At 44.1% G+C, this 26,423-nt stretch overlaps 1 protein-coding gene across 1 annotated transcript in view; it reads right to left on the bottom strand.

The window, feature by feature from the left end:
- Positions 1-11,018, bottom strand: part of FAM178B (family with sequence similarity 178 member B) — a 91,841-nt gene extending 80,823 nt beyond the window's left edge. Inside the window, exons 1-6 of the mRNA XM_047069179.1 lie at positions 10,957-11,018; positions 10,421-10,485; positions 9,798-10,219; positions 7,979-8,040; positions 5,993-6,100; positions 790-942 (exon numbers count right to left, since the gene is read on the bottom strand). Coding sequence (XP_046925135.1) covers positions 790-942; positions 5,993-6,100; positions 7,979-8,040; positions 9,798-10,219; positions 10,421-10,485; positions 10,957-11,018 — 872 coding nt within the window. The remainder of the gene's footprint in view (positions 1-789; positions 943-5,992; positions 6,101-7,978; positions 8,041-9,797; positions 10,220-10,420; positions 10,486-10,956) is intronic.
- Between the last annotated feature and the right edge of the window lie 15,405 nt (positions 11,019-26,423).

The raw sequence follows: 26,423 nt of genomic DNA, 5'->3' as shown, positions 1-26,423 counted from the left end.
CAAGAAATCACAGGGATAGCTCAAGTTCTGTGCTCCCTGCTGGCTGGTGTGGGTTCCGTGTACTCCTCTCCAGCCCCTTGGCCACCAAGGCCCAGCGGGGCACTGGCCTCATGAGCACGAGTGGACAGCCACTGCACTGAGTCCTACGGGCTTTCTCTCTTATTCTTAGATATATGGATTCACAACTGCAAGTGTTGAGTGTTACTGTGGTAAAGTTTCAAAATTCCCTTAAAAAGCAACACAGGCAGTGGCTATGTGAGAATGAACGTAAATTTCCTTCCACAGAGGAGAGCAATGGGGCAGCTGTCCAATGTTAACACAGTGTGCACTTATGGCCGGGGACAAACTTTTCACCGTTAGCATTGCACACTGACTGAAGGGTGGTGTCTCCAATGAGCAGATGGAAATGACGATGATGTGCTCTGGAAAACTGCTGGATGGCCCAGAAAGTGGCTCCAGTGTTGATGGAGACAACTCCAAAGGCAGGTATGGTGAGTGTGACTAAAGTTGTTCCATGAAACTGGGGTGTGGGAGAGGAAAAAGCAATATGAATAGGGAAATACACAACTTACCTAGTATTTGCTATAATATAGTCCTTTTCAAAGTATGTGCATCTAAATCAGTAAATTAAATGTTATAAGTAGACATGTGTGACCATTTCATCTATATCTCTGAAAACAGCCATATCCAAATCGGCTAAAACACAGCTTTGAATTTCCTCATTTGGGGAAGTCCTAAACACTGGGCTCCATGAGGGAGAAGGCCTGGCCATGCCATGCCGACATTTACCTGAGGAAGAGCCCTTCCAGGTGGCTACGTGGCTTCAGGTGTGAACAGTCCAGGATGCAATACAGGGGATGACGCCTGGGTAGAAACACGGTTTCACCGGGATGTACTGGTGGGATGACCTGTAGTGACATGGAGAACCTCTCCACGAGCATCCTGCCAAAGCAAGGAGCCAGAGAGCCAAGGGTCAGGAGGCACACCTGGTCTGCAGCACAGAGGGAGGCCGGGAAGGCCTGCAGGTGCCCCTGCCCTGCAGCCAGGGCCTGGTGGAGACAAGACTGGGGGGGAGACAGCGCCACCTGCTGATAAAGAAGGAGCCTATGAGATGCAGACCAAGGAACTCTGCCATCCCACTCTCTGTCATGCACCCCAATCCCTTGCTTGGGACATTAGTCCAGGAGCCAGAAGTCCTGGTCCCAAACCCAGCCCCACCCATTGGCTTTGTTCAGCTCAAACTTTCACTGAGTGCCACGATGTGTAGGTGCCAGGTGCTGAAGGATGAGTCAGTCATGGGTTGCCACTGCACGCCTAACAGAAAGGTAAACAAAATCACCACAATAGCCTTCAGCAAGTGGGCCAGCCACAGAGCTGCCTGCACGGTGCTGCCAGGAGCAGAGGAGAGAAGCTCTGGGTGCAGCCAGGGTCAGGGAGGGCATCTGCACAGTGAAGGAGCCGGGACTCTTCTTCTGGGGCACCAGTCCTCAGGCTCTTGTGATCAGGAGGACTCCCCAGGGAGGTCTGCTAAAATGCAGAGTTCTAGGCCCTGCCCTGCCTTGTGAGTCTGATTAGTAGATCATAGCTGGGTCCCAGGGACAGGGAAGGAACAGAAAGAAGAGGGGACACATTCTAACTCTATAGGGAGAGGGAAAAATTGTCAAGATTTAACGACCCATTTAAGAGGGAATAGTGGGTGAAAACAGCAAGTTTCAGATAGGAAGTGTGTATGTGTGTGTGCATAGGTATACACGCAGACATATGCACACACACATTCTTAGACACATTCAACAACCCACATGCATCTGATACACCCAAGTATGAGCTGGAGTCATCCCTAGGGAACAGGATTGGGGGGAGGGATAAGAGGAGACATTTCCTGTTTACTTCATACAACTGTGTTCTGCTTGATTTTTGTAGAGATATAACAGATACACAACACACATTTAACAACAATAATAGCAGCCAAATCAAACAAGCTACAAGCACTGCATCTCCTCCTCTTACTGGAGGATGGCCTGAGCCCTGACAGTGAACTTGGAGGGGGGACAGCACTTGGGGCTCCCGTCAGGGTCTGGGACACAAGCAGCTGGCACTGGAAGTGGAGCAGTGTAGCTGGCAGCCCACCGCTCCCCAGATGAAATCTGTCTCACTTTCTGGCCAAGTGACCCAAGAAAAGGTGCTGACGCACGTCATAGGCTCATCCTGAGGATGAAGTGACACAACGTGTGGAAATGACATGAAAATACCAGGGAGATTCTGTCCTGTAGCCTTTTGCAAGCAGCCTCTGCAAACCATCACACAAATGGTAAAATGATCTTCTGTTTTGTTAATTTCTTTGCCATTATGAGTATTTACGGCTTAGGTTGTTTTTGTATTTTTAAAAAAAGTACAAATTATTAAAAGTCTTTAGGAATCAGGCTCATCTGTAAAAGGGTCTTAGCCCTATCCCCCAAACGATCATACAAAGGGACTTTTGTGATATTAAATATAATGTATGTGCATTAAGAGTTCTGAGATGAGTCTTCCATGTCTAATTGGAGATTTCCTGTGCAGCCCCAAAGAAAGGATAAAGGATGATGTTGTAGTTTAAATATTCCCCCCTCCCCTGCCCCAGCACACATAAGGTCTTTTAACTTTAAGAAATAGAGAATGTAGGATGGCATCTATTCAAGATGCAAGCCAATCCTTAGAGCATGAGGGGATGTTCTGGCTCTGGAAGCTTGTGGGGGTCTCTTCTACAACGGGCATCTGTGGCAGTCATGTGACTCCTGGTCACAGACAACTGTTCTAACAGATGGTGGCTGGCCCCCAGCCCCAGCCTCACCCCTTCCAGACCCACATCTCTCCTTGGCCCCATTCACGGACAGAAGAGGCTGCTGGCTTTGTGTATCCGTGAGTAATTTTCTTTGAAGCAGAATGTTGAACTGTCCCATCAAAAATGATCCCACATCAAAACAACCACCTCAAAGTAGCTGTTGTCAAAAAGCCTTTCTCAAAGTACTACTTGAAAATGTCATGTGCCCAGAAAATCATCAGCGATTTCAAAGCCTGGAACACCTGGCTTAAGCCAGTTCCCCAGATAACTCCCTTCTGTGGGGAATTTCAAAACATCCAAGCCACGACTTCCAGAATCCTTCACTAGAAAGGTGAAGAGCAAGAATAGTTAATTCTTGCTATAGAGATTTTTAAAGACGTTCAAAACGTTTCATTCCAAGGCTATCTATCCATTGAGTAGGACATCTGGGAACAAATCCATGAGTCCCAACTTAGACAATTGTGTTTATCACTTATGTTGCCACCAAGGCACTCTTGTCCAAAGAGGCCTTAGCCCAAACCCAGTGGCTCCATTCAGTCTCCACACTCCACCACATCTGCCCTTTTGGGTTCACCATGTGACTTGCATGACATCCTTTCTCTGGGTCTCTACGCAGCATGTGAGTAGCTCTCTAACTATCTGGGATGGCTGTTCAAATCTGAACACTCACAGATTTTCACAGTGGAAAGTAAAAGTTAGGAGGCAGGGGTCCTCCCAATCAAGGCTGTGGGTCAGCAAACTACAATCTGTGGCCAACTCCTGCCCATTTCTGTAAACAAGGTTTTATTGCAACACAGGCATGTTTATTCATTTATGCATTGTCTATGGGAGCTTCCCTGTTACAACAGCAGAGTTGAGTGGTTGCAACAGAGAGTGCATGGCCCTCAAAGCCTAAAATATTTACTATTTATGAACACAGAATTTGCTGATCCCTGCTCTAGCCCAGAGATGACTATCAGAAAAACTTGAGAAAAAAAAAAGCACACAGCCAGACAAGGTACTGCTCATAACCATGTCTGGGCAACAAAAGCAATGTAAACCATTTGGAGATCCTAAAATGGAGGCCCCAAAGGAGTCTGTATGTTATCACTCAACATTCCCTTAGTAAGTGGAGGCAGAATGCGAACTTAGAGTATGCATGAAAACTTGACCTATCATTGCTTAGACCAATGCTTACTAACATAACTCAGGCTGACAGAAAAAGCAAAGCCTGAACAGGCAGATGCTCCAGGGCATGGTGACCAACTGCCTGCAGCCACATGGTCACATGAGGTGACCTCATCCCCTGCAGACTCCTCCCCAGCCCCTCCTGGAAACTGGGTTCCTGAGGAAAGGAGGGAGGGAGGAAGGTGGGGGGGGGGAGGAAGAAATGAGAGAGGGAGAGATGCAAGGGGGGGGGAGGAAGAAAGCAAGAAAGGAAGAAAGGAGGGAGGGAGGGAGGGATGGAAGGAAGGAGGAACCAAGTAAAAGAAAGACATACAGAAAGATCTATTCTGACTTCACTTCCCCCTTCAGCTACTGTGCATTTTTCTCTTCCCACCTCTCCTCTTGTTCTCCTGTGGGACTATTCCAGTTAGGTTCGTCCCCAGCAACCCACCAGAGCTGCTTTTGTCAAGGTCACCATGACCTCTACATTGTGCCCTTGGGCCCCTGTTCTTCTCTGTATACACTCGCTCCCCAGGTGATCTCATCCAATTTGTGGCTTTAAACATCACCTACACATGGTGCCTCCCAAGCTTGCCTCTCCAGATGAGGGTATTCAAGCTGTCTCCCTGGTCTCACCTCTGGGATCCCCCAAACGAACTCCTGATCCCACAACTGCCCCACCCCAGCCTTCATCACTTAGTCTTCCCCAAGTTAGACAACTCCAAACTTCCAGTTGGTCAGGCCCAATCCTAGGGGTCCCTTTCAGCTCCCCTCTTTCTTCCATACCCTCCCCATCCAGTTCACCAATAAATCCTCTCAGTTCCACCCTAAGAATATATCCAGAATATTTGCCTACTCCTTACCCCCCCACCCTCACTCCCAGCCACCCTCACTTCTCAAGATTACTGCCATGGCTCATTTGCCTGTCTTTCTTCTTCTGCCCTCGCCACACCCCACGCCCATGCTCCCCAGTCTATTCTTGACACAGAGGCAGAGGATCCTGCTTGGAGCAGTGGCGGCCAGCTCACACAGGGGAAAAGCTCAGATGTCAAGCCCACCCTTATTCTCCCTGACCTCCTCTCCCCTGCCCTCCCCTCCAAGGCTGCAGGTAAGTTCCCCCTGCAGGGCCCCCAGAGCTGCTTCGCCCCTCCTTCTTAGGGCTCTGCCAGAAGCCAGCCAGCTGCTCACCGAGGCCTTCCCTGACCCTCAAGCACAACCTCAGGCCTTCCACACTCCTTATACCACCTCTCTCTCCTTTCTCCTGAGCACTTGTCACCTATCTTCACTCAGGAGGGCAGAGATTTCTGTCTGGTTTTGTTTTTGCTGAATCCCAAGGGTCTGTAGAAGAGCCTGGCACAAAGTTGGCATTAATAGATGCTTTCTGGCTGGCTGGCTGGCTGGCTGGACAGGTGGATAGACGGGTGCCTAACAGGGTACCCTGAAGACGGATTCAACTGTGGTCCCTCAGCATCTCTAAGACACACTGGTTCAGGTAACACCAGCCCACCCCCAGCCAATGGCCCAGTTAAATCATGGCCAGGAGACCCCCGCCCACATGACAGCACTGACAAAAGCCATCTTCTTTTCTCCAGACAGGGGAAGATGAAAAATGTCATATGGCCATATTCTCCCCTTGAAAGACAGTTTTCTCTTAGACTGTAGTTTTGTGCAGTTATTTTCCCAAGAGATCTGGTTCTATAAATCTGAGCAGACAACAGGGGCAGAGCAGGCTGTGTTTTTATAACTCCATGTCCTCAAAGGCCCCCACTGGATGCTGACACACAGTAGGTAATCAAATATTTCTGTAACCAATGAATGAATATAGGGGTTTTTTGGGGTTTTTTTAAATGTAGGTTTAAGAAAAGGAGGCAGCTGGATAACTCATAAACGTACACAAATTGCTGGTAAACTGTCTAAAACCGAGAGCCAGTTGACACTCCTCTGCCTTGAGAGGTGGATGCAGGGACTGCCCCCGCCCCCCCCAGAGTGGATGGGCCCTTGCCCCTTCCTGTGCCCACTACCCCCCACCTGTGCTCAGGTGTGAGAGGCGCCTCATCTTCAGCCAGATCCAGGGAGTAGAGGTCAGGACAATCATGCAGAAGCAGCTTCTCTCGCTCCTGCTCCAGGGCCTGTTCCCTGCAGAGAGATGAGAGCCGACAACAGAGGTCAGCGCTGTCCCCAGTCATCCAACCCTGATACTGGGTTAGGCCTAGGAATGGGGGCCACGGCCCTGAACTCCTGCATAAAGGCCTTCAATGTTAGATTTGGACGGGGCAGGGGAGAGGCATCACGTTGCATCCACTGCACTCTCTCTGAATAAGCAGATAAGAGCAGACAGGCCTCAAGGAAAGTTTTCACCACACAGCTTCAAACATGCCTTTGTTTGTGTGCCTTGTTTTGGATTTGCCCACTTTTTAACACATCGAGGCCTGTGCCTAGCTCCTTCTCCTCCTCCTGGGGTCGGGCCACGCTGACCTGGAGAGGTCCCAGGTTCGTGGCTCCCAGAGCCCCTGACACATGGCCTGCCTCTCCAGCCCCAGGGGCAGTTCTCCAGGTCCTGCTCATTCCCTTCCTCTCCCTAACCCTGTGGCCTCTAGCCCCAGAGGTCTGTTCCCACCACAGCCTGCATGCCTACCATTATCTTGCTAGATACCTGACTCCCTCACCTCCCTCCTGCCCTAACCACACTAAACTCCCAAGCAGGTACAAGTGCATCCTTCGGCCTTCTGGATCCTTGCTTCCACAACAACCAGGGAGCCTCCCCAGCCCTTGTCCTCCCCCTCCAGGTGCTCGCCCTGGCTTTCCCCAAAGGTCCTCAGTTCCTAAAGATTTCATCTCCAGCCCAGGCCGCTGTCTGGAGTTCAGATCCTCCTAGCCAGCCACAACTGGATGATTTCCAGCTGAATGTGCCCAGGATCCTCTGAAGCCACATGTCTGGGTCTGAATTCCCTTCCACACAGGTCCCAGAGCCCCAGCCACCCAGGTCAGCAGATTCATCACAGCCCTACCACCTTCCTCCCAAGACCCCACCCAATCACTGTTCACCCTCCTTCCTCTCTCACCCTTCCCATCCATTCTCCATAATGTAGCCTGAGCGATCTCTGAAACACAGCAGGAATCACATCACTATCTCCTTAAAATTCTCCCAACTCAGCCTTGTGTTCATGAGGCTTCTCGTGACCCAGCCCTGGTTCACATCTTGGCTGTACCTCCTGCCATGTGGACCACCAACCCCTACTCTGCAGTGCTGAGAATTCCAGTTCTAGTCAGCCACCAGAATTATCTGCCGTACCCACCTTCACATGTGTGGTCACCCATGCTGCCCCCCAAATCTTCTTATCCTCCAAAGTTCAGAGATAAGGATACCTGTGGGGAGCCTCTTCTGACCCCCAGGTTAAATCAGGTGTCAGTATTCCAGGCCCCTCCACAGCAACTTTCTAGCATGGGAGATAGTGGAATCATTCAGTTAGATCTCCAGGTGAGAGGCTCCTGTACAATCACTTCCACCTATCTGGCACCTGGCACAGGACCTAGCCGAGTGAGAACCTCCCAGTGCCAGGTGCCTCAATGAGCTTTACTTGCCTGCATCACCATCGTGGCAATGGTTAGGCTATACATCTCCATCAAAGCTGCCTGCCTTTTCCCCTTCTCGCCCACGGAACACTTGAGTGGGAGCTGAGAGGCTGCCACACGGGCATGAATTGGGCAGAAGAGAGCAAGGGATTCTCCTTGCATCCCACCCACAGTAACCCTGAACAAGGGCTCTGGATGTGGCAGAGGTCTGGGGCTCTCTGCCTTCAAGATGCCCCCCTGCAACTCGGCTGCCGTACCACATGCTCACTATTGATCAGAGCACACAGGACGCTCCAGGAGACATGCCGTGTAGGAGTGCAGCAGGCTGCTTGATCCTGAGGCGAGTTTGCTGGGAGTCTTAGAGGACAACCACCACCCCCCCCAAATTGCTGCCAACCCCATAGAATGAACATCCCAAGATGGACCCTTTTCCACGCTTACCGCTTCTCCTGTAGTAAGTAATCTAAGCTATTGGCATAGCTCTCCGAGGCTCCAGAGGTGAACTAGAGAAACAGGAGGTGAGAATGGGAGACAAACAGAAAGACAGACAGATAGAAGGGGAAAAAGAATAAAAGTTAATCTAAATTAAGCCTTTTATTTATTTTATTTTTCTGAATAGGCAACCCATTCAAATGATTAAAAAATCAAGAGGTATAAAGGCATATAGTAAGATGTCTTGCCTCACCTGCATCCCCAGCCAGCCAGGTCCCTCCCCACAGGTGACCACAGGTGTTTGCTCCTTGGTGTGCTTTCAGAGACATTTTATCCACAGACAAGCAAACAGTAGTACATTATAGACTCCCTAATGCCAACACCCGTAACACAAATGGCAGCAAACTATGAACCCTATTTTATACTTTGCTCTGTTCAATGAGTAGGATGTCTTTCATTTTTTAAATTATTTAAATTCAAGTTAACATACACTGTAGCATTGGTGTCACAAGTAGAACCCAGTGATTCATCACTTACATATAACACCCAGTGCTCATCCCACCAACTGCCTTCCTTAATGCCCATCACCCATTTGGCCCATCCCTCCATCCACCTCCCCTCCAGCAACCCTCAGTTTGTTCTCTGTATTTAAGAGTCTCTTATGGTTTGCCTAATTAATAGTATGTCTTGAGGGCATTCCATATCAATACTAAAGAGATAAGTTAAAAAAAAAAAAACATTTCGGGGCCCCTGGTGGCTCAGTCGGTTGAGCGTCCGACTTAGGCTCAGGTCATGATCTCACGGTCTGTGAGTTTGAGCCCTGCATTGGGCTCTGTGCCGACAGCTCAGAGCCTGGAGCCTGTTTCGGATTCTGTGCCTCCCTCTCTCTCTGACCCTCCCCCGTTCATGCTCTGTCTCTCTCTGTCTCAAAAAAAATAAATGAACGTTAAAAATAAATAAATAGGGGCGCCTGGGTGGCGCAGTCGGTTAAGCGTCCGACTTCAGCCAGGTCACGATCTCGCGGTCCGTGAGTTCGAGCCCCGCGTCAGGCTCTGGGCTGATGGCTCGGAGCCTGGAGCCTGTTTCCGATTCTGTGTCTCCCTCTCTCTCTGCCCCTCCCCCGTTCATGCTCTGTCTCTCTCTGTCCCAAAAATAAAATAAACGTTGAAAAAATAAATAAATAAATAAATAAATAAATAAAACACCACAAACCTTTCTAATGTAGGACTAGAACATAATATATTAATTCCCTAGTGGTGGGCATTTAGATTACTGACAATCTTGGGCTATTACAATAATTAAGTCCTATTCTCAGAATAAACTTCCTGGATCCGTGTCCCCACAGTCTACCTATAAACAGCTATATATTCTCACCTAGCTTAAAGCTCATCACTAAAGTTTCCATTTAGGCATGTCAATCCACTGACTAGAGTTAGCCCAAGTCTTTGTGCCTGGCCTAGCCTAGACCCAGGCACCGAGGTCCCTCTTTTGCCCAGGTGGATAACCCCAACCTTAGCCTCAAAAGCCTTGAAGGCTCCCACACAAAAGTGGGATCCAATTTGGCACCACCCCAAGCCATCTGTTAGCAGGGACTAGTAGCAGATATAAGGGGAGAGATGCATCCTAGCCACAAGGGTTCATAGATGGGGAGAGGTTGGGGGTATGCAGTTGAGGAGGGATGGTTAGGGGCAGGTGGCCAACAAAGGGCAGTTGGGATATGGCCAAGGGAGAATGGCCAAAAAGGGGGTGGTCTGGAGGTGACTGAGGAGAGGTGTCAAGGAGAGGAGGCCAAGGGTGGCTACTGGCTTACCAAGGTGTGGGTGTCCACCACTGGAGCTGTAGCCTTCTGGCTTGGGCCTCCCATGTTCCAGAACAGCTCCTTCAGTGAGGTCAGGCTCCCCTGGGGGTCCAAGTCCTGGGGCTCCTGGCCTAACTCCTCAGGCAGCTGGGGAGCCCATGTCCTCAGGCCCTGAGGGCCCCCTGGGCCTAGCCACCTCTGTGCTGGGGCCCCCCTGCTGGCCTGTGGTACTCTCAGGTTCAGGAACTCTATGGGTGGTGGGCTCCAATCAGTGGGGAACATGTCCCCGGCTGCATGCACTTTGCGCTTCTTTGACAATTTGGGAGTTGGAGCTGAGGTGGGACTGCAGCGTCGCCGGGCGGGGTGGAGGAGCCCCTGGTGCAGAGCATGGTCGAAGCAGCTGCTCTTCAGGTTAGGCAACAGGGTGGGTGCCACAGCGGCTGCCTGGACCCCTGTGGAGGGGACAGAATATTATGGTATTCCACCACCTGCCCACCACCATCCCAGCCACCGTGCCATGCTGGGTGAGGAGAGGGGACAACTCAAGATTGCTGTGGGCAGGATGCAAGGGGAACACCTCAACCGTGGGTTGTCCACTTCCTTGTGGCCCTAAGCCTCAGAATGGCTCTACCTGTACAGGTAAGAGTGCCTACCTTCTCTCTGAGGAAGGGCTAGCAGAGTCTTCTGGGTCCTGGCCATCTGCAAACTGCTGGACGTTCTGTCCTAGAAAGAACGGCTTGTCAGGTGAGTTGAGCCTCCAGAAGAAAGCTAAATGCTCTGAAGCCCTAGATTCCCTAGCGAGGAGGGCAGGGCCCACTGGTGCCCAGGAGGGAAATCCCCCTCCAGTTCTACCCCAAGGACCAGGCTTGTGCACCATGAAGATCAAGTTGCTGAGGTGAAAGGGGCTCCATGTGACCTCTCATTTCAAGGATGTGATAGGCAAGTGTAAGGACATCAACATTTTTTTAAAACCTGCATAAAATCAAAACTAGCATAGGTCCACAGGAAAGTTGTGTACTGAGAAGACACTCTGCACGTCTTGCTTGTTTGGTGTCACCCCCATAAAGGTTGTTTGCTCCCAATGGACAGAGCAGGGCTATTTAGTCCCCGCCATTTTCCCAGAACCAGCACAGACCTGGCACACAGTAGAGCTTGGTGCGTTTCTGTTGAATGAATGAGTTAAAGATACCCAGAGGTGGTACAACAAGCCCCCTCCAGTGTTAGGAGCTGCCCGTCCTCAGCTAGGGCCATGCCTCACACACACAGACACCTCTCATCATATCAGATTCAGGATCAGATCAACTGAAATGCAGATGAAAGGTGAATATCTGAATGAGCTAATGACCAAACGAAACAACCATTTACAAAAAACACAAACACTAACTCAACCAGGATTCAAACTCAACAACAGTGGAAGACACTCAAATCAATATGACTCTGAAGTATTCTTCAATGACAATGAAATCATAAAAAATTAAAAATTCATAATAACAAATGTTGACAAGGCTATGAAGAAATATATTGCTGTTAATACTGTAAAATGATTTATTCTTTTTAGAGAGCAATTGATCAACATAAAAATAACTGCAAGATGCGCCTGGGTGGCTCAGTTGGTTAAGCGTCTGATTCTTGATTTCAGCTCAGGTCATGATCTCACCATTCATGAGATGGAGCTCCGCATGGGGCTCTGTGCTGACAGCAGAGAGCCTGCTTAGATTCTCTCTCTCCCTCTCTCCCTTTGTCCCTTCCCCACACTCTCTCTCTCTCTCTCTCAAAATTAATAAATAAACATTAAAAAAAAATAACTACAAAAATGTTCACACCTGGGAGAAGGGAACCCCAGAAACTTGTTCCTCCACGAAAGCAATAATTAAGTGGACAAAATCTGTCAGAAACAATACTTACAGAACTCTGGAATCTAACAAGAAACTGATAACAACCAGGGAATGAAGGCTTAATGAAGAAAGAAGCTGCTAAATTTCAGTAAAATTATGTTCGGGCTTTTGAACTTACCCGCCTATCATCCCCCACCCCCAGCTAAGAGGCAGTTGTGGAGGCTGTGTTCCCGGTGTGGCTTGCTGGTGCCACGGGGGGCAAGATAAACTTTATTCTCAAAGAATTGTGGTGGTGTGTTTTAACCTGTCTCCTGGCGGCTCCCGGCTCCCCCGGGGGATCAACTTATCAACTCTGGGTCTTACCTTTGTTTTATCCCACTTGGAACTTTCTCAGGGCTGGAGTGGCCTCCGGGGCAGTACTTGTTGAAAGTATTTAAAAACAAGGGGACCACCACAACCACCTGGGGCAAGGGATAACAGGTAGGGCAAGCAGCAGGCAGTCTGCAAAGTCTGAAAAGGAAGAGGCTGAGGAAGGAGATACATGTTGGAGTAAAAGTTTTAAAAAGCTCCCACGTAAACCTGAGAGTCCAAAAGGCCACATGATTGCCCAGGGTTAATGCGTGCTTAGGAAAGACCTGAGAAGACCATAAGTTTTTACCTCTGGCTGATCATTAGGCTCCACATAAGCAGAAAGTGAAGGCTGAGGCAGAGTTGCATAAGGTCTGCCACACAGAACCAATCTCTAAAGACCAGAAGAGTTTTATTGTGGTGGTGGCGGTGGCAGCATTTAAGGGACTTTCTAACAACTTACCAGTTAACCACCAAGCTAAAGGAACTGGGACTTTAGTGACTACACACAACAAAATAATAATGTCTTTACAAAAATAGCTTAGAAAAATCACTAAACAAACAACTACAACTCACAGCAACCAGCAACAGCAAATTCAGGTAGGGGGTAATCCTATTTACACAGTTACTGCATTATAATAGTCAAAGTGGATAATTTTCAACAAAAATTACAAGGAATACAAAGAAATAACAAAGTATGGCCCATTCAAAGACAGAAAAAAGAAAGGAAAGAAACTGTCCCTAAGAAAGCCCAGGCACTGGACTTATTAGACAAAAACTTTAAATCAACTGCCAAATATGCTCTAAGAACTGAAGGAAACGATGACAAAGAACTAAAGAAACCAGGGGAGAATAAGGTCTCACCAAATAGAGAATATGAATAAAGATAAAGAAATTATAAAAAGGAAGTAGACAGATGTTCTGGAGTCGAAAACTATAAAAATTGAAATGAAAAACTAAGTAGAAGGCTTCAACACCAGATGTGAGCTAGCAGAAGAATCAGTGAACTTTTATTTGAGTCAATTGAGATGATCAGTTCTGAGGAACAAAATGAAAAAAAGAATAAGATGAACAGGGCCTCAGAGACCAGTGGGACACCATTAATTATATCAATAGATGCATAATAGGAGTCCAAGGAGTAGAGACAGAGATGGCAGGGGTGGGGTGGGGTGGGGTAGAGGGGGACAGAAAGAATATTGCACTTCCAAGAAGCTCAACAAATTCCAAGTAGGATAAATTCAAAGAGATCTACACCTAGATACGTCATAATGAAACTTTTAAACACCAGGGAGAGAATCTAAAAAGCAGGAAGAGACAATGCTTCATCACCTACAAGGGAGTCTCAATAAGATTAACAGCCGACAGTGAGATGAAATATCCAAAGTAAAGACAGAAAAGATTATGGACCAAGAATGCTGTCTCCCACAAAACTATCCTTCAAAAAAGGAGAAATGAAGATATTCCCAGATAAACAAAAACTGAGAAAATTTCTTTCTAACAAATTTGTTCTATCAGAAATACTAAAGTATATCCATCAGGGTAAAGTGAAAGGAAGGATATTAGAGAGTAACTTGAATCCACATGAAAAAAAAAGAACAGCGATAAAGATAAGAACATGGGTATACATAAAAGACAGTATAAATGTAGTTTTTATTTGTAACTCTTTTTCTCCTATCTTATTTAAAATACAACTGCATAAAGCAATAATTACAAATCTGTCTTTATGGGAAAACAATGTCTAAAGATATAATTTACATGACAATAACAGCACAAAGGAGGGGGTGGGAATAGAGCTATATAGTTGTAAAGTTTTGTATCTTATTGAAATTAAGTTGGTATTAATCTGAACTAGACTGTGAACTATGTGATATTTATAGGTAAGTAAAAATGCAAGTATTACTGTATTTTGGGTTTGTAATTCTTCTCCTTTCCGTATTGATTTAAAAGACAAATGCATAAAACCACAATTACACATCTATGTTAATCAACACACAATGGTTCAAAGATGTAAATTGTTATAATAAAAACATAAAGGGGAGGGATGGAATTGTATAGGAGCAGAGTTTTTGTATATATTGAAGCTAAATTGGTAATTTTTTTAAAGTTTATTTATTTATTTTGAGAGAGAGAGAGAGAGTAAGTGGGGAAGGGGCAGAGAGAAGGAGAGACAGAATCCCAGCAGGCACTGTGCTGTCAGCACAGAGCCTGATGTAAGGCTCGAACTCACAAACTGTGAGATCATGACCTGAGCCAAGATCAAGAGTTGGACGCTTAACCGACTAGGCCACCCAGGAGCTCCTGAAGCTAAACTGGTATTAATTCAAACTAGTTTGTTACAAATTTAAGATATAAATTATACTTTCCAAGGTAGCCACTAATAAAATAATTGGAAACAGAAATGAGCAAAGAGCCAAAATGGTACACTACAAAACAGCCAATTAAACATAAAAGAAGGCAGTAATGGAGGAACTGAGGAACAAAAAAGATGTAAGGTACACAGGAAACAAAATAGCATAATGGCAGAAATCCTTTCATATCAATAACTAGCTTAATTGTAAATGGAGTGAGCTCTCAAATCAAAAGGCAGGTATTACCAAAATAAATTAAAAAAACATCCAACTATATGCTATCTGCTAAAGACTCACTATAACCACATAGGTTGAAGGTGAAAGGAAGAGATACCCCATGCAAATAGAGACCCAAAGACAGCTGAAGTAGCTATACATTAGTATTTGTCTGGTATTAACCAGACAAAATAGACTTTAAGTCAAAAATTACTGAGACAAAGAAAGCCTTTATATATTGATGTAAGGGTCATTCATCAAGAAGACATAACAATAAGGGGTGCCTGGGCAGCTCAGTCAGTTAAGCATCCATGACTCAGGTCATGATCTCACAGTTTGGGAGTTTGAGCCCCATGTCGGGTTTGCTGCTGTCAGTGCAGAGCTGACTTTGGATCTTCTGTCCCCCACCTCTCTCTGCCCACCTGACTCTCATGTGCTCTCTCAAAAATAAATAAACATTAAAAAGAAAAGACATAACAATTATAAACATACATGCAACTAAAAACAGAGCTCCAAAATATGGAAGCAAATTGGCAAAGCTGAAGGGAGAAATAGTTACAAAATGATAGCTGAAGGATTCAATATCCTCTTTTCAATAATGTAACTAGATAGAAGATCAAAAGAAAATATAGGACCTGAACAACACCATGAACCAAGTAGAAATAACAGACATCTACAGAACTCTTCACTCTGCAATAGCAGAATACACATTCTTTGCAAGTACACATGGAATTTTCTTCAGCATTGATCATGTTAGGCCACAAAACAAGTCTCAATAAATTTAAAAAGACTGAAATCCTATAAAGCATCTTTCCTGATCACAATAGAAACTAGACGTAGGGGCGCCTGGGTGGCGCAGTCGGTTAAGCGTCCGACTTCAGCCAGGTCATGATCTCGCGGTCCGTGAGTTCAAGCCCCGCGTCGGGCTCTGTGCTGATGGCTCAGAGCCTGGAGCCTGTTTCCGATTCTGTGTCTCCCTCTCTCTCTGCCCCTCCCCTGTTCATGCTCTGTCTCTCTCTGTCCCAAAAATAAATAAAAAACGTTGAAAAAAAAAAATGAAACTAGACATAAAAAACAAAAGTGGGAATTTCACAAATATGTAGAAATAAAACAACACTTAAATAACCAATGGATCCAAGAAGAAATCATATGAGAGATTAAAAACTACTTAGAGGTAAGTGAAAACAAACACAACATACCAAAATGTATGGGATGCAGTGAAAGCAGTGCTCCCAGGAAAATGTATAGCTGTAAACACCTGCATTAAAAAAGAAGATTGTTAAGGGACGCCTGGGTGGCTCAGTTGGTTGAGCACCCGACTTTGGCTCAGGTCATGATCTCACAGTTCATGAGTTCAAGCTCTAGGTTGGGGTCTGTGCTGACAGTTCAGAGCTCAGAACCCAGAACCTGCTTTGGATTCTGTGTCTCCCTCTCTCTCTGGCTCTTACCCACTCATGCTCTGTCTTTTTCTCTCTCAAAAATAAATAAACATTATTTAAAAAAAAGAAGTTGTTAAATCGGTAACCTAACTTTATACTGTAAGGAACTAGAAAAAGAAAAGCAAACTAAACTCAAGGCTTGCAGAAGGCAGGAAACAATGAAGATTGGTGGGGAAGCAAAAGTAGAGAACAGAAAAAAAAACAACAATAGAGATAATCAACAAAGCCAAAAGCTGGTTCTTTGGAAAGACCAACAAAATTGACAAACCAACCAGACTGACCAAAAAAAAAAAAAAAAAAAAAAAAAAAAAAAGAGAGAAAAACTCATATTACTAAAATCAGAAATGAAAGACATTACTATCAACCTCAGAAATAAAAATGATTAAAAGGGAGAATACTATGAACAATTGCACAAATTAGGTACCTAGGTGAAATGGACAAATAATATACTTAGGAATAAATTTAGGAAAATTTAAACTCTGAAAATGACAGAACATTGTTGAAAAAAATTAAAGAAGACGTACCTTAATAGAAAGACATCTTGCATTTGTGGACTGGAAGGCTTAATATCATTTAAGATGGTAAACTCCTTGAAGTGGTCTACAGAATCAATGCATCCCTATCAAAATCCCAAAGGCCTTTTGGGGCAGAAATGGAAAAAGCAATTCTAAAATGCATATAAAAACACATGGGACCTTGAAGAAATTTTGAAAAAGAAAAACAAAGTTGGAAGACTCAAATTTTCTGATTTCTAAACTTACTACAAAGGGTGGTGGGAGAGACAGGCAAACCATAAAAGAGACTCTTAACTGTAGAGAACAAACTGAGGGTTGCTGGAGAGGAGGTGGGTGGGGGTTGGGCTGCATGGGTGATTGGTACTATGGAGGGCACTTTCTGGGATGAGCAGTGGGTGTTGTACGTAAGTGATGAATCACTAAATTCTACTCCTGAAACTAATATTACACTATATGTTAACTAACTGGAATTTAAATAAAGACTTGAAATAAACAAAAAACCTCAAAAGGCACAGTAATCAAAACAGTGTGGTACCAGCAAAAGGGTAGACATATATATCAATGGACTAGAACTGAGACTCCAGAAATAAATATATACATCTATGATCAATTGATTTTCAACAAAGATGCAAGATCTTTTAAAGGTTTTAGACTCTCTTCAACAAATGGTGCTAAAACAACTGGACATCCATATGCAAAGGAATGACACCAGACCCTATCTCACCAGATACCACACAACAATTAACTCAAAATAAATGGAAAATCTAAATATAAGTATTAAAACTATACAACTCTGAGAAGAAAAGGCAGGGGTAAATCTTTATGACTCCAGGTTGGCCAACATGGTTTCCTAGATATGATACCAACAACACAGGCAGCAGCAGCAGCAACAGCAACAACAACAACAACAACAAGATATATTGGATTTCATCAGAAGTTAGAAATTTTCCCTTCAAAGGCTACTACTAAGAAAATGAAAAGACAACCTACAGAGTGGGACAAAATATTTGCAAATCATATAAGTCTGATAAGGGTTTAGTATCCAGAACATATGAAGAACTCTTACAACAATAAAAGGACAAAAAGTCCAGTTAAAAAGTAAGCAAAAGATTTGAATAGGCGTTTTCAGAAGAATCTATACAAATGGCCAAAAAGCACATGAAAAGATGTTCAATGTCATTAACCACTTTATTAGGGAAGTGCAAATCAAAAACATAATGAGACACCACTTCACACCCAGTAGGATGGCAGCCAACCAACCAACCATTCAATGTGTTGGTGAGGACTGGAGAAACTGGAACCCTCATCCACTGCATGTGTGAATGTAAAATGGTGCAGCCCTTGTGGAAAAGAGTCTAGTAGTTACCCAGTAAGTTAGACATAGAATTACCATTTGACCCAGTAATTCTACTCAAGGTAGAAATGACAACAGGTACTGAGACAAATCCTTGCACATGAATGTTCACAGTGGCACTACTCACACAGGCGAAAGGTGGAAACAGTACAAATGTCCATCAACTACTGAGTGGATAAACAAAATATAGGACAGCCATACAATGGATTATTGAGTCACATAAAGGAATGAAGCACTGTTATATGCTATAACAATGGATAAACCTCATAATCATTATGCTTAGTGAAAGAAGCCAGACACAAAGGTCTCCTATTGTATGGACAATTCTCTTTACATGAAATGCCAGAATAGGCAAATCCATAGAGACAGAAAGTAGATTAGTGGTTTCCAGGTGCTGGGTGCTGGGGTGGAAGGGGGAAGGGCGGAGAAATGGGGCGTGACTGCTCAATGGGTACAAGGTCTCCTTTTTGGATGATGGAAAAACACTCTGGAACTCAACAGTGCCAATGACTGCACAACACTGTGAATTTACTAAATGCCCCAGAATTTCAAAATGATTAAAATTGCAAGTTTTATGCTATGCATATCTTACCACAAGAAAGGACAAATAAATATACAAATTATTCGGGGGTGGGGTGGGGAAATACACGTGAAATTACGTGAAATAAGTAGAGGACAGCATAACTTGGTAGAAATCCTGGAATAAAAAAAAGTACTTATACATGAAATAACCACATTAAGGATTTATGGGTGCAATTTTTGCACAATTGTTAAATAATGAACTATTCTAAATTTGTGCCTAAGTACTGAAAGGCAGCATCAGATGTTTGTAGGGGCCCAGTAAGAAAAGGAAGATACTAAGAATTATCCTCTGCCCTGGTTCTGACACCTTGCCCTCCTTTGGACCTTTAGAGAGGTGTTGCCCGTGACCGCCCATCCTTCCGTTCACCAGTGGAATTTTTTGTTTTTTTTTTTTCTGCCTTCAAAAACAACCAGTTTCTTTTCCTTCTACACCCTCTTTTCCTTCCAGTCCTTCCTGAACATCGCTTCTGATTCAACCTTCTTAGACCTAGGGCATCAACTCAATTATGTAACTTCCTCTGCTCAGAAGCCACTGCTGGACAAAGGTGTACCAGGACTCTTCAGAAGGTGATGAAAATATCCTTTATCTTAATCATGGTAGTTGTTACTCAAACTAAATACATTTGTCAGAGCTCACTGAACTGCACATCTATAGAGAGTGAATTTTACTGTAATGAAATTACAGCTTGATAAACCTAACTTATCCCCAGCTTCCACTTAGCAAAAGTGGAAGTTGAGACCAACTTTTCAACATATAAAATTATTTCCACATTAGAAACCATCTGGAGGGATGCACAAGATGCAAATTCTGTTAAATGAATGAAAATGCTCTTGGGATGACCAAAGCCATCTTTGTGTTATAAAGTGTCCCTTGTTGGCCTTCCCAGTTCCATGAGGCTTCCTAAGGTGCTCCTGCCAAAGAATCACTGAACTTCCCCTTGCAAAGGAGTGTGATCGGGTGTGGCCAAGGCTCTTAGGAGTCCTGATGGTATATGCTCCCCCTCTGGGGTGATTCTTGGGCCAGGATATGTTTTGTACCTAGGAGGCACCTTTGGGCTTGGGGAAACAAAAAGGACCAGAGAGGGGCCCAGGGTAAAGAGAGCCAGAAGGATGCATGACCCAAGCAGAAGATATAGTCTTGGACAGGGGGGCAGTTTGTCCATAAGACCCACAGAACAGGAGGGCAGGCAGGGTGTCAGGGCAAAGAAGCATCAGGGTGCATGAACTAGCTTGGGCTGCCATAACAAATACCACAGGCTAGGGGGCTTAAACCACAGACACTTATTTTCTCACAAAATAAAGGCTCTCTGGAGGCTCAAAGTCCAAGATCAAGGTGTTGGTAGGGTTGGTTTCTTCTGAACCACTCTCCTCGGTTTGTGCCTGGCCATCTTCTGTGTTGCCACATGGTTTCTGGTCTGTGTCCTAACCATCTCTCCTCATAAGGATACCAGTCCTATTGGATTAGGGTCCACCCCCAATGACTTCATTTAGCCTTAATTATCTGCTTAAAGGCCTTATCTCCAAATACAGCCACATTCTGAGGTAGTTAAGACTTCAACCTATGAATTTTAGGGGGTCAATTTAGCCAATAACAGTGTATTTGGCACCAACAGCCCTGAGCTCCATAGAAGGTGGTGGAGGCCTCTGCAAACATTAAAAATCCTTTGTTTGTATCAGAAAGGGTGATACTGAAAGTCCAAGAGCTTTCCAATGTTCCTGATTTGGCACCACTTTGCTGCCAACACGGCCATGACATGAGCATGATCAACGAGACATCATCAGCTCAAGCAACCAAAACTTGTGACATTCTAACCAAACTCTCAATGGTTTAATATGTAAGTGGGATCTCAGGTAAAGACCAGCAAAAGAATTTGCCCTTATAACCAGAAGTATCTGAAAAGCTGTTTGGTCCATAAATAACCAATGTCTATGTTCCTAAGGACCTGAGGAGATTAAGACCTTGCAGAGGATGAGAAATATGCACAGAGAAGGAGGTGTAAGCACAGTGATCATACCTCCTGCTTTTTTTAATGGAAGCATTTTAACAGACAAATGGCAAAGGTGGTCAGTAGCAAAGTTTGTAAAATCCTATAAAAGTTAAAAGAACAATAAAATATTTCCTTCCTTACTGATCATACAAGGAAAAGGGCTTTGGGAAATAGCCTGGCAGTTCCCCAAATGGTTAAACACAGAGGTACCATATGGCCCAGACATTCCATTTCTAGGTATAAATGAGAGAGAAATCAATACATATGTCCGCACAAAATCTTCTCCATTAATAATAATCCAGCAATATTTTTCACGATAGCTAAAAAGTGGAAACAACCCAACGGCCATCAGTTGTTGAAAGGACAAACAAAATGTGGTATATCCATATAATGGAGTATTATTCAGCTATAAAAATGAAGTACTGACTCATGCTACAACATGCATGGACCTTGAACATAATACATAAAATGAAAGAAGACTGACTTATAAAACCACATCCTGTGTGGTTCCATTTGTATGAAATGTCCAGAACAGGCAAATCCAAAGTGTTATAAAGCAGATTAGGGCTGGGAGAGAGAAGGGAAGTTGGGGGGTGACAGGTAAGGGATGCAAGGTTTATGTCTGGGGTGCTGAAAATGTTCTAAAATTGATTTCAGAACATGGATGACTTGTATGGTATGTGAGTTACATCTCAATAAACTAGTTTTTTACTTGTTTTTAATTTTTATTTTTAATAATTGATTGATTGATATTTGACAGAGAAAGCAAGCCAGCACACAAGTGGGGGAGAGGGGCAGGGAGGAGAGAGAGAATCTCAAGCAGGCTCCATATTCAGCATGGAGCCCGATGCCAGGCTTGATCCCATGACTGTGGGATCATGACCTGAGCCAAAATCAAGGGTTGGATGCCCAACCTACTAAGCCACCCAGGCACCCCTCACCTTTTTAAGTTTATTTGCAAAACCTTTTTTTTTTTCTTTTAAAGAAAGTACAAGTAAAGTAAAACTGAAGGTCCACGCTGCTGTTGCTGCTAACCTTCCAAGAGGACAAAGGAGTGAGACATCGGGAAGCTGGAAAACATGCTAAAAGCCCTTCTCATTATAGATGCTACCAAAGAAGCAAGAAAGAAAAGAAAGAAACAAAGAATAAAAAGTATCACTAAAATCTCCCAGTAATACTCTATGCAAGTGATTATGCCTTTTGAGAATACAGGGTTGGGGGGTTAGGGCTGTTCTTTAAAAACCCTTTTACTCGGGGAACTGAGAGTATACCAAGTTGAGTCTGGAACAGTTGCTAAAGACAATAAAACTGCCCTGACCCAAGTAAATGTTTCAGTGTTCAGAAGTCCACAGAGATGGTAAAATATAAAAAGAATCAGAAACTGCTGATGCATTGAGACCAAGTCTATGCGGCAAAAACTGCGCGCAACTGGGACGGTGGGAGGGAAGGATATTTTCTGCTTTTCAATTGGTTTCTTTTCTGAGCACAAGTGCTTTCTATGTCCTCCTAACAATGCAGAACCCACTAAGTGTGGATACACAACACCAGCCTTTGTTCCACTTCAGAGTTGACAGTTTTTGCTATTCCAGTTTTGGCTGTTCCTCAAGATCATGAAAAGCAGCACACTCTGGTTTCTGAAAGTTCAGTAGGTCACTGCTCCAGATGGAGCACCCAAGACGGAGGGGCGCTTTAAAGTATAAAAGAGGAGTAAATGTGTCATTGCTGCCTGAGGAAATGTACCATGTCTCAGCCCCTCCTCTTCACCCGCACAACACTTCATGTATTTTTACCACACTGATGACTTAGTTCTCTTGAGTCACTGAGGTGCACAGATGAAGTCTTGTCTCCATATCCCAGTGACCAGCCCAGGGCCAGTGCAGGCTGGATTCTCAGAAAATGAGGTAGTTGATGCTACTGCACATTTATATGTGCTTTAGTTGGCCTGGGCTTCTATAACAAAATATGGGCATACAAAGAGATATTGCAGGTTCCATTCCAGACCACTGCAATACAGTGAATATGGCAATAAAGTGAGTCCAATGGGTTTTTTGGTTTCCCAAGGCATATAAAGGTTATTTGCACTGTACTGTAGTCTATTAAATGTGCAACAGCATTGTGTCTGAAAAAAAACAATGTCCATACTTTGGTTAAAAAATAATTTACTGCTAAAAACTGGTAACTATCATCTGAGCTTTCAGCAAGTCCATTGTTTTTCTAGGGGGGCCCGGGGTCTTGCCTTAATGTTGCTGGCTGCTGACTGATCAGGGTGGTGGTTGCTGAAGGCTGGGGTGACTGTGGCCATTTTTATAAATAAGACAACAATGAAGTTGGCCGCATCAGCTGACCCTTCCTTTCACGGACTATTTCTCTGCAGCATGTGATGCTGTTTGATAGCATCTTATTCACAGAACTTCTTACAAAATTGGAGTCAGTCATCTCAAACCCTACCACTGCTTAGCTGATATTAAATTCATGTAATAGTCTAAGTCCTTTGTTGTCATTTCAAAAATCTTCACATCATCTTCACCAGGAGTAGATTCTATCTCAAGAAACTACTTTCCTTGCTCTTCAATAAGAAAGCACTTCTCATCCTTTTAAGTTTTATTTTTTTTCTTTTTCTTTCTTTCTTTCTTTCTTTTTTTTTTTTTTTTTTTTTGAGAGAATGAGAGAGCAGGGGAGTGGGGCAGAGAGGGACGGAGAGAGAGAAGCTTAAGGAGCCTCCATACCCAGAGTAGAGCTCGATGCAGGGCTTGATCTCATGACTGTGAAATCATGACCTGAGCCAAAATCAAAAGTCAGATGCTTAACCGACTGAACCCCCAGACAGCCCTCATCCTTTCAAGTTTTTAAGATTGGCAGCAATTTGTCATACTTCAAGCTCCACTTCTAATTCTGGTTCTCTTGCTATTTGTACAACATCTGCAGTTAATTCCTCCACTGAAGTCCTGAACCCCTTAAACTCATCTATGAGGGTTTGAATCAACTTCTTCCAGACTATTTTAAAGAGTTATGATATTTTAACCTCTTCCTATGAATCATGACTGTTCTTATGGCATCTAGAATGAATCATTTCCAGAAGGTTTGCAATTTACTTTGCCCAAATCCACCAGAGGCATCACTCTCTATAGCAATGATAGCCTTACAAATATTTCTTACATAGTAAGACTTGAAAGTCTAAATTACTCCTTGACCCAAGACTGCAGAATGGATGTGGTATTAGATAAGGAAACACTAATCTTGTTGTACATCTCCATCAGAGCTCTTGGGTGACCACGTACACTGTCAATAAGCAGTAATATTTTGAAAGGAATCTTTCTGAGCAGCAGGTGTCAACAATGGGCTTAAAATATTCAGTAAACCATACTGTAAACAGGCAGAGTAGATTTAGCATAATTCTTAAGGGTCTTAGGATTTTTGGACTGGTAAGTGAGCACTGGCTTCAACTTAAAACCACTAGCTGCATTAGTCTCTTACAAGAGACTCAGCCTGTCTTTTGAAGCTTTGAAGCCAGGCATTAACTTCTCCTCTCTAGCTATGAAGTCCTCGAGAGCATCTTCTTCCAATAGAAGGCTGTTTTGTCTACACTGAAAACTTCTTGTTTAGTGTAGCCACTTTCATTAATGATCTTAGCTAGATCTTCTGGATAACTTGCTGTTTCACCTTGCTGCTTGCACTTTGATGTCATGGAGACGGCTTCTTTCCTTTAACCTCATGAACCACCCCTGCTAGCTTCAGACTTTTCTTCTGCAGCTTCATGGACTTGAAGAGAGTTAGGGCCTTGCTCTGGATTAGACTTTGGTTTAAGGGAATGTTGTGGGATGGTCTGATCTTATATCCAGACCACTCTAACTTTCTCCAAATCAGTGATAAGGCTGTTTCACTTTCTTATCATTCATGTGTTCACTGGAGTAGCACTTTTCATATCCTTCAAGAACTTTTCCTTCACATTCATGACTTGGCTGTTTGAAGCTTTTGGTCTATCTTGGCTTTTGACATGCCTTGCTTAATAACATTAATCATTTCTAGCTTTTGATTTAAAGTCAGGGATGTGTGACTATTCCTTTCACTTGAACACTTAGAGACCATTATAAGGTTATCAACTGGCTTAACTTCAATATTGCTGTGTCTCAGGGAATAGGGAGGCCTGAGGAGAAAGAGGGAGACAGATGGGGGAATGACTGGTTGGTGGAACAGTCAGAACATGCACAACATCTATTGTTTAAGCTTGCGGTCTTATGTGGGTGAGGTTCATGGCACCCACATATACAACAGAACATATAAGATCACTGACAACCATAACAAATATAATAATCATGAAAAAGTTTAAAATATTATGAGAATTACCTAAATGTAACACAGAGGCATAAATGAGCAAATGCTTTTGGAAAAATGGCCCCAATAGATGAGAACTGCAGGTTGCCACAAACCTTTACTTTGTAAAAACAAAACAAAACAAAACACAAAAAACAAGCATTATCTGTGAAGTATAATAAAGTGCAATAAAACACAATATGCCTATACCATGGGCTGGGTGGCTTAAAAAACAGATTTCTCATAGTTCTTTTTATTTTTTTTTAATCTTTTTTTAACGTTTATTTATTTTTGAGAGAGACAGAGTGTGAGCAGGGGAGGGGCAGAGAGAGAGGGAGACACAGAATCTGAAGCAGGCTCCAGGCTCTGAGCTATCAGCACAGAGCCCGATGTGGGCTCGAACCCACCAACTGTGAGATCATGACCTGAGCTGAAGTTGGACGCTTAACTGACTGAGCCACCCAGGCGCCCATTATTTTTCATAGTTCTTGAGGCTACAAATCCAAGATCAAGGTGCTGGCAAGATAGGTTTCTTTCTGAGGGCTTTTCTCGTGGCTCACAGGAGAGACTATTCTCTGCTGTGTGCTCACATGACCTCTCCTTGATGCGCTTGTGGGAAAGACACAGAATGTGTGCACTGGTCTCTTTCTCTTTTTTTTTTTTTAATGTTTTATTTATTTTGAGAGACGGAGTGTGTGTGTGCTCATAAGCAGGGGAGGGGCAGAGAGGGAGAGACAGAATCCCAAGCGGCCTCCATGCTATCAGCACAGAGCCTGACACAGGGTTGGATCCCATGAACTGTGAGATCATGACCTGAGCTGGAATCAAGAGTCAGACACTTAGGACTTAGGATGCTTAACTGACATAAGGACGCTTAACCAACTGAGCCACCCTGGCACCCCTTCCTCTTCTTATAAGGATACTAATCCCGGGGTGCCTGAGTGGCTCACTCGGTTAAGCGTCCAACTTTGGCTCAGGTCACAATCTCATGGTTTGTGAGTTCAAGCCCCATGTCGGGCTCTGTGCTGACAGCTCAGAGCCTGGAACCTGCTTCAGATTCTGTGTTTCCCTCTCTCTCTGCCCCCCCTCCCCACTCACGATCTCTCTGTTTCAAAAATAAACATTAAAAAATAAATAAATAAAGGATACTAATCCCATCATGCCGTCCCACCCTCATGACCTCATCTAACTTAATTACCTCCCACAGGCCCCATCTCTAAATACCATCATATTGCGAGTTAGGGCTTCAACACATGAATTTGAGGGGGAGACACAATTCAATCCATAATGCCATGCAATATATCAAACATCACTACACTAGCTGCAAATCAAATTAATCAACTTTAAAGTACAATGTATGACAGAAAAGTGTACCAGGGTAAGAATACAGCTAGATGAATTTTCACAAAGTGAACACACCTAGGTAACCATTACCAAAGTAAAAAAGATGGCACATACCAGCACCCCAGAGTCCTTTATGCTCACTCCCAGTCAGTACGCCCACCCTCTGCCCCCAAAATAAAACTTAACACCACAGATTTGTCTGTTTTTTCAATAATGCATAAGTGGAATCACACAGTATGGATTCTTTGTCGTCTTCTTTAGTTCAATGTTACGTCTATGAATGTTCATCTTCGTTGTTGTATAGTATTCAACTGTATGAATACAGGGTTAACTCTTCTGTTGATAGACATCTTCATTGTTTTTAGTTTTTGACAAT

The sequence above is a fragment of the Lynx rufus genome, unplaced genomic scaffold (genome assembly GCF_022079265.1).
Source record: "Lynx rufus isolate CCGP_SWC_20201006 ecotype Redwood Valley unplaced genomic scaffold, mLynRuf1.p SCAF_8, whole genome shotgun sequence".
In the NCBI taxonomy this organism is placed as follows: Eukaryota; Metazoa; Chordata; class Mammalia; order Carnivora; family Felidae; genus Lynx; species Lynx rufus.
This window is presented reverse-complemented; position numbering and strand designations above follow the sequence as displayed.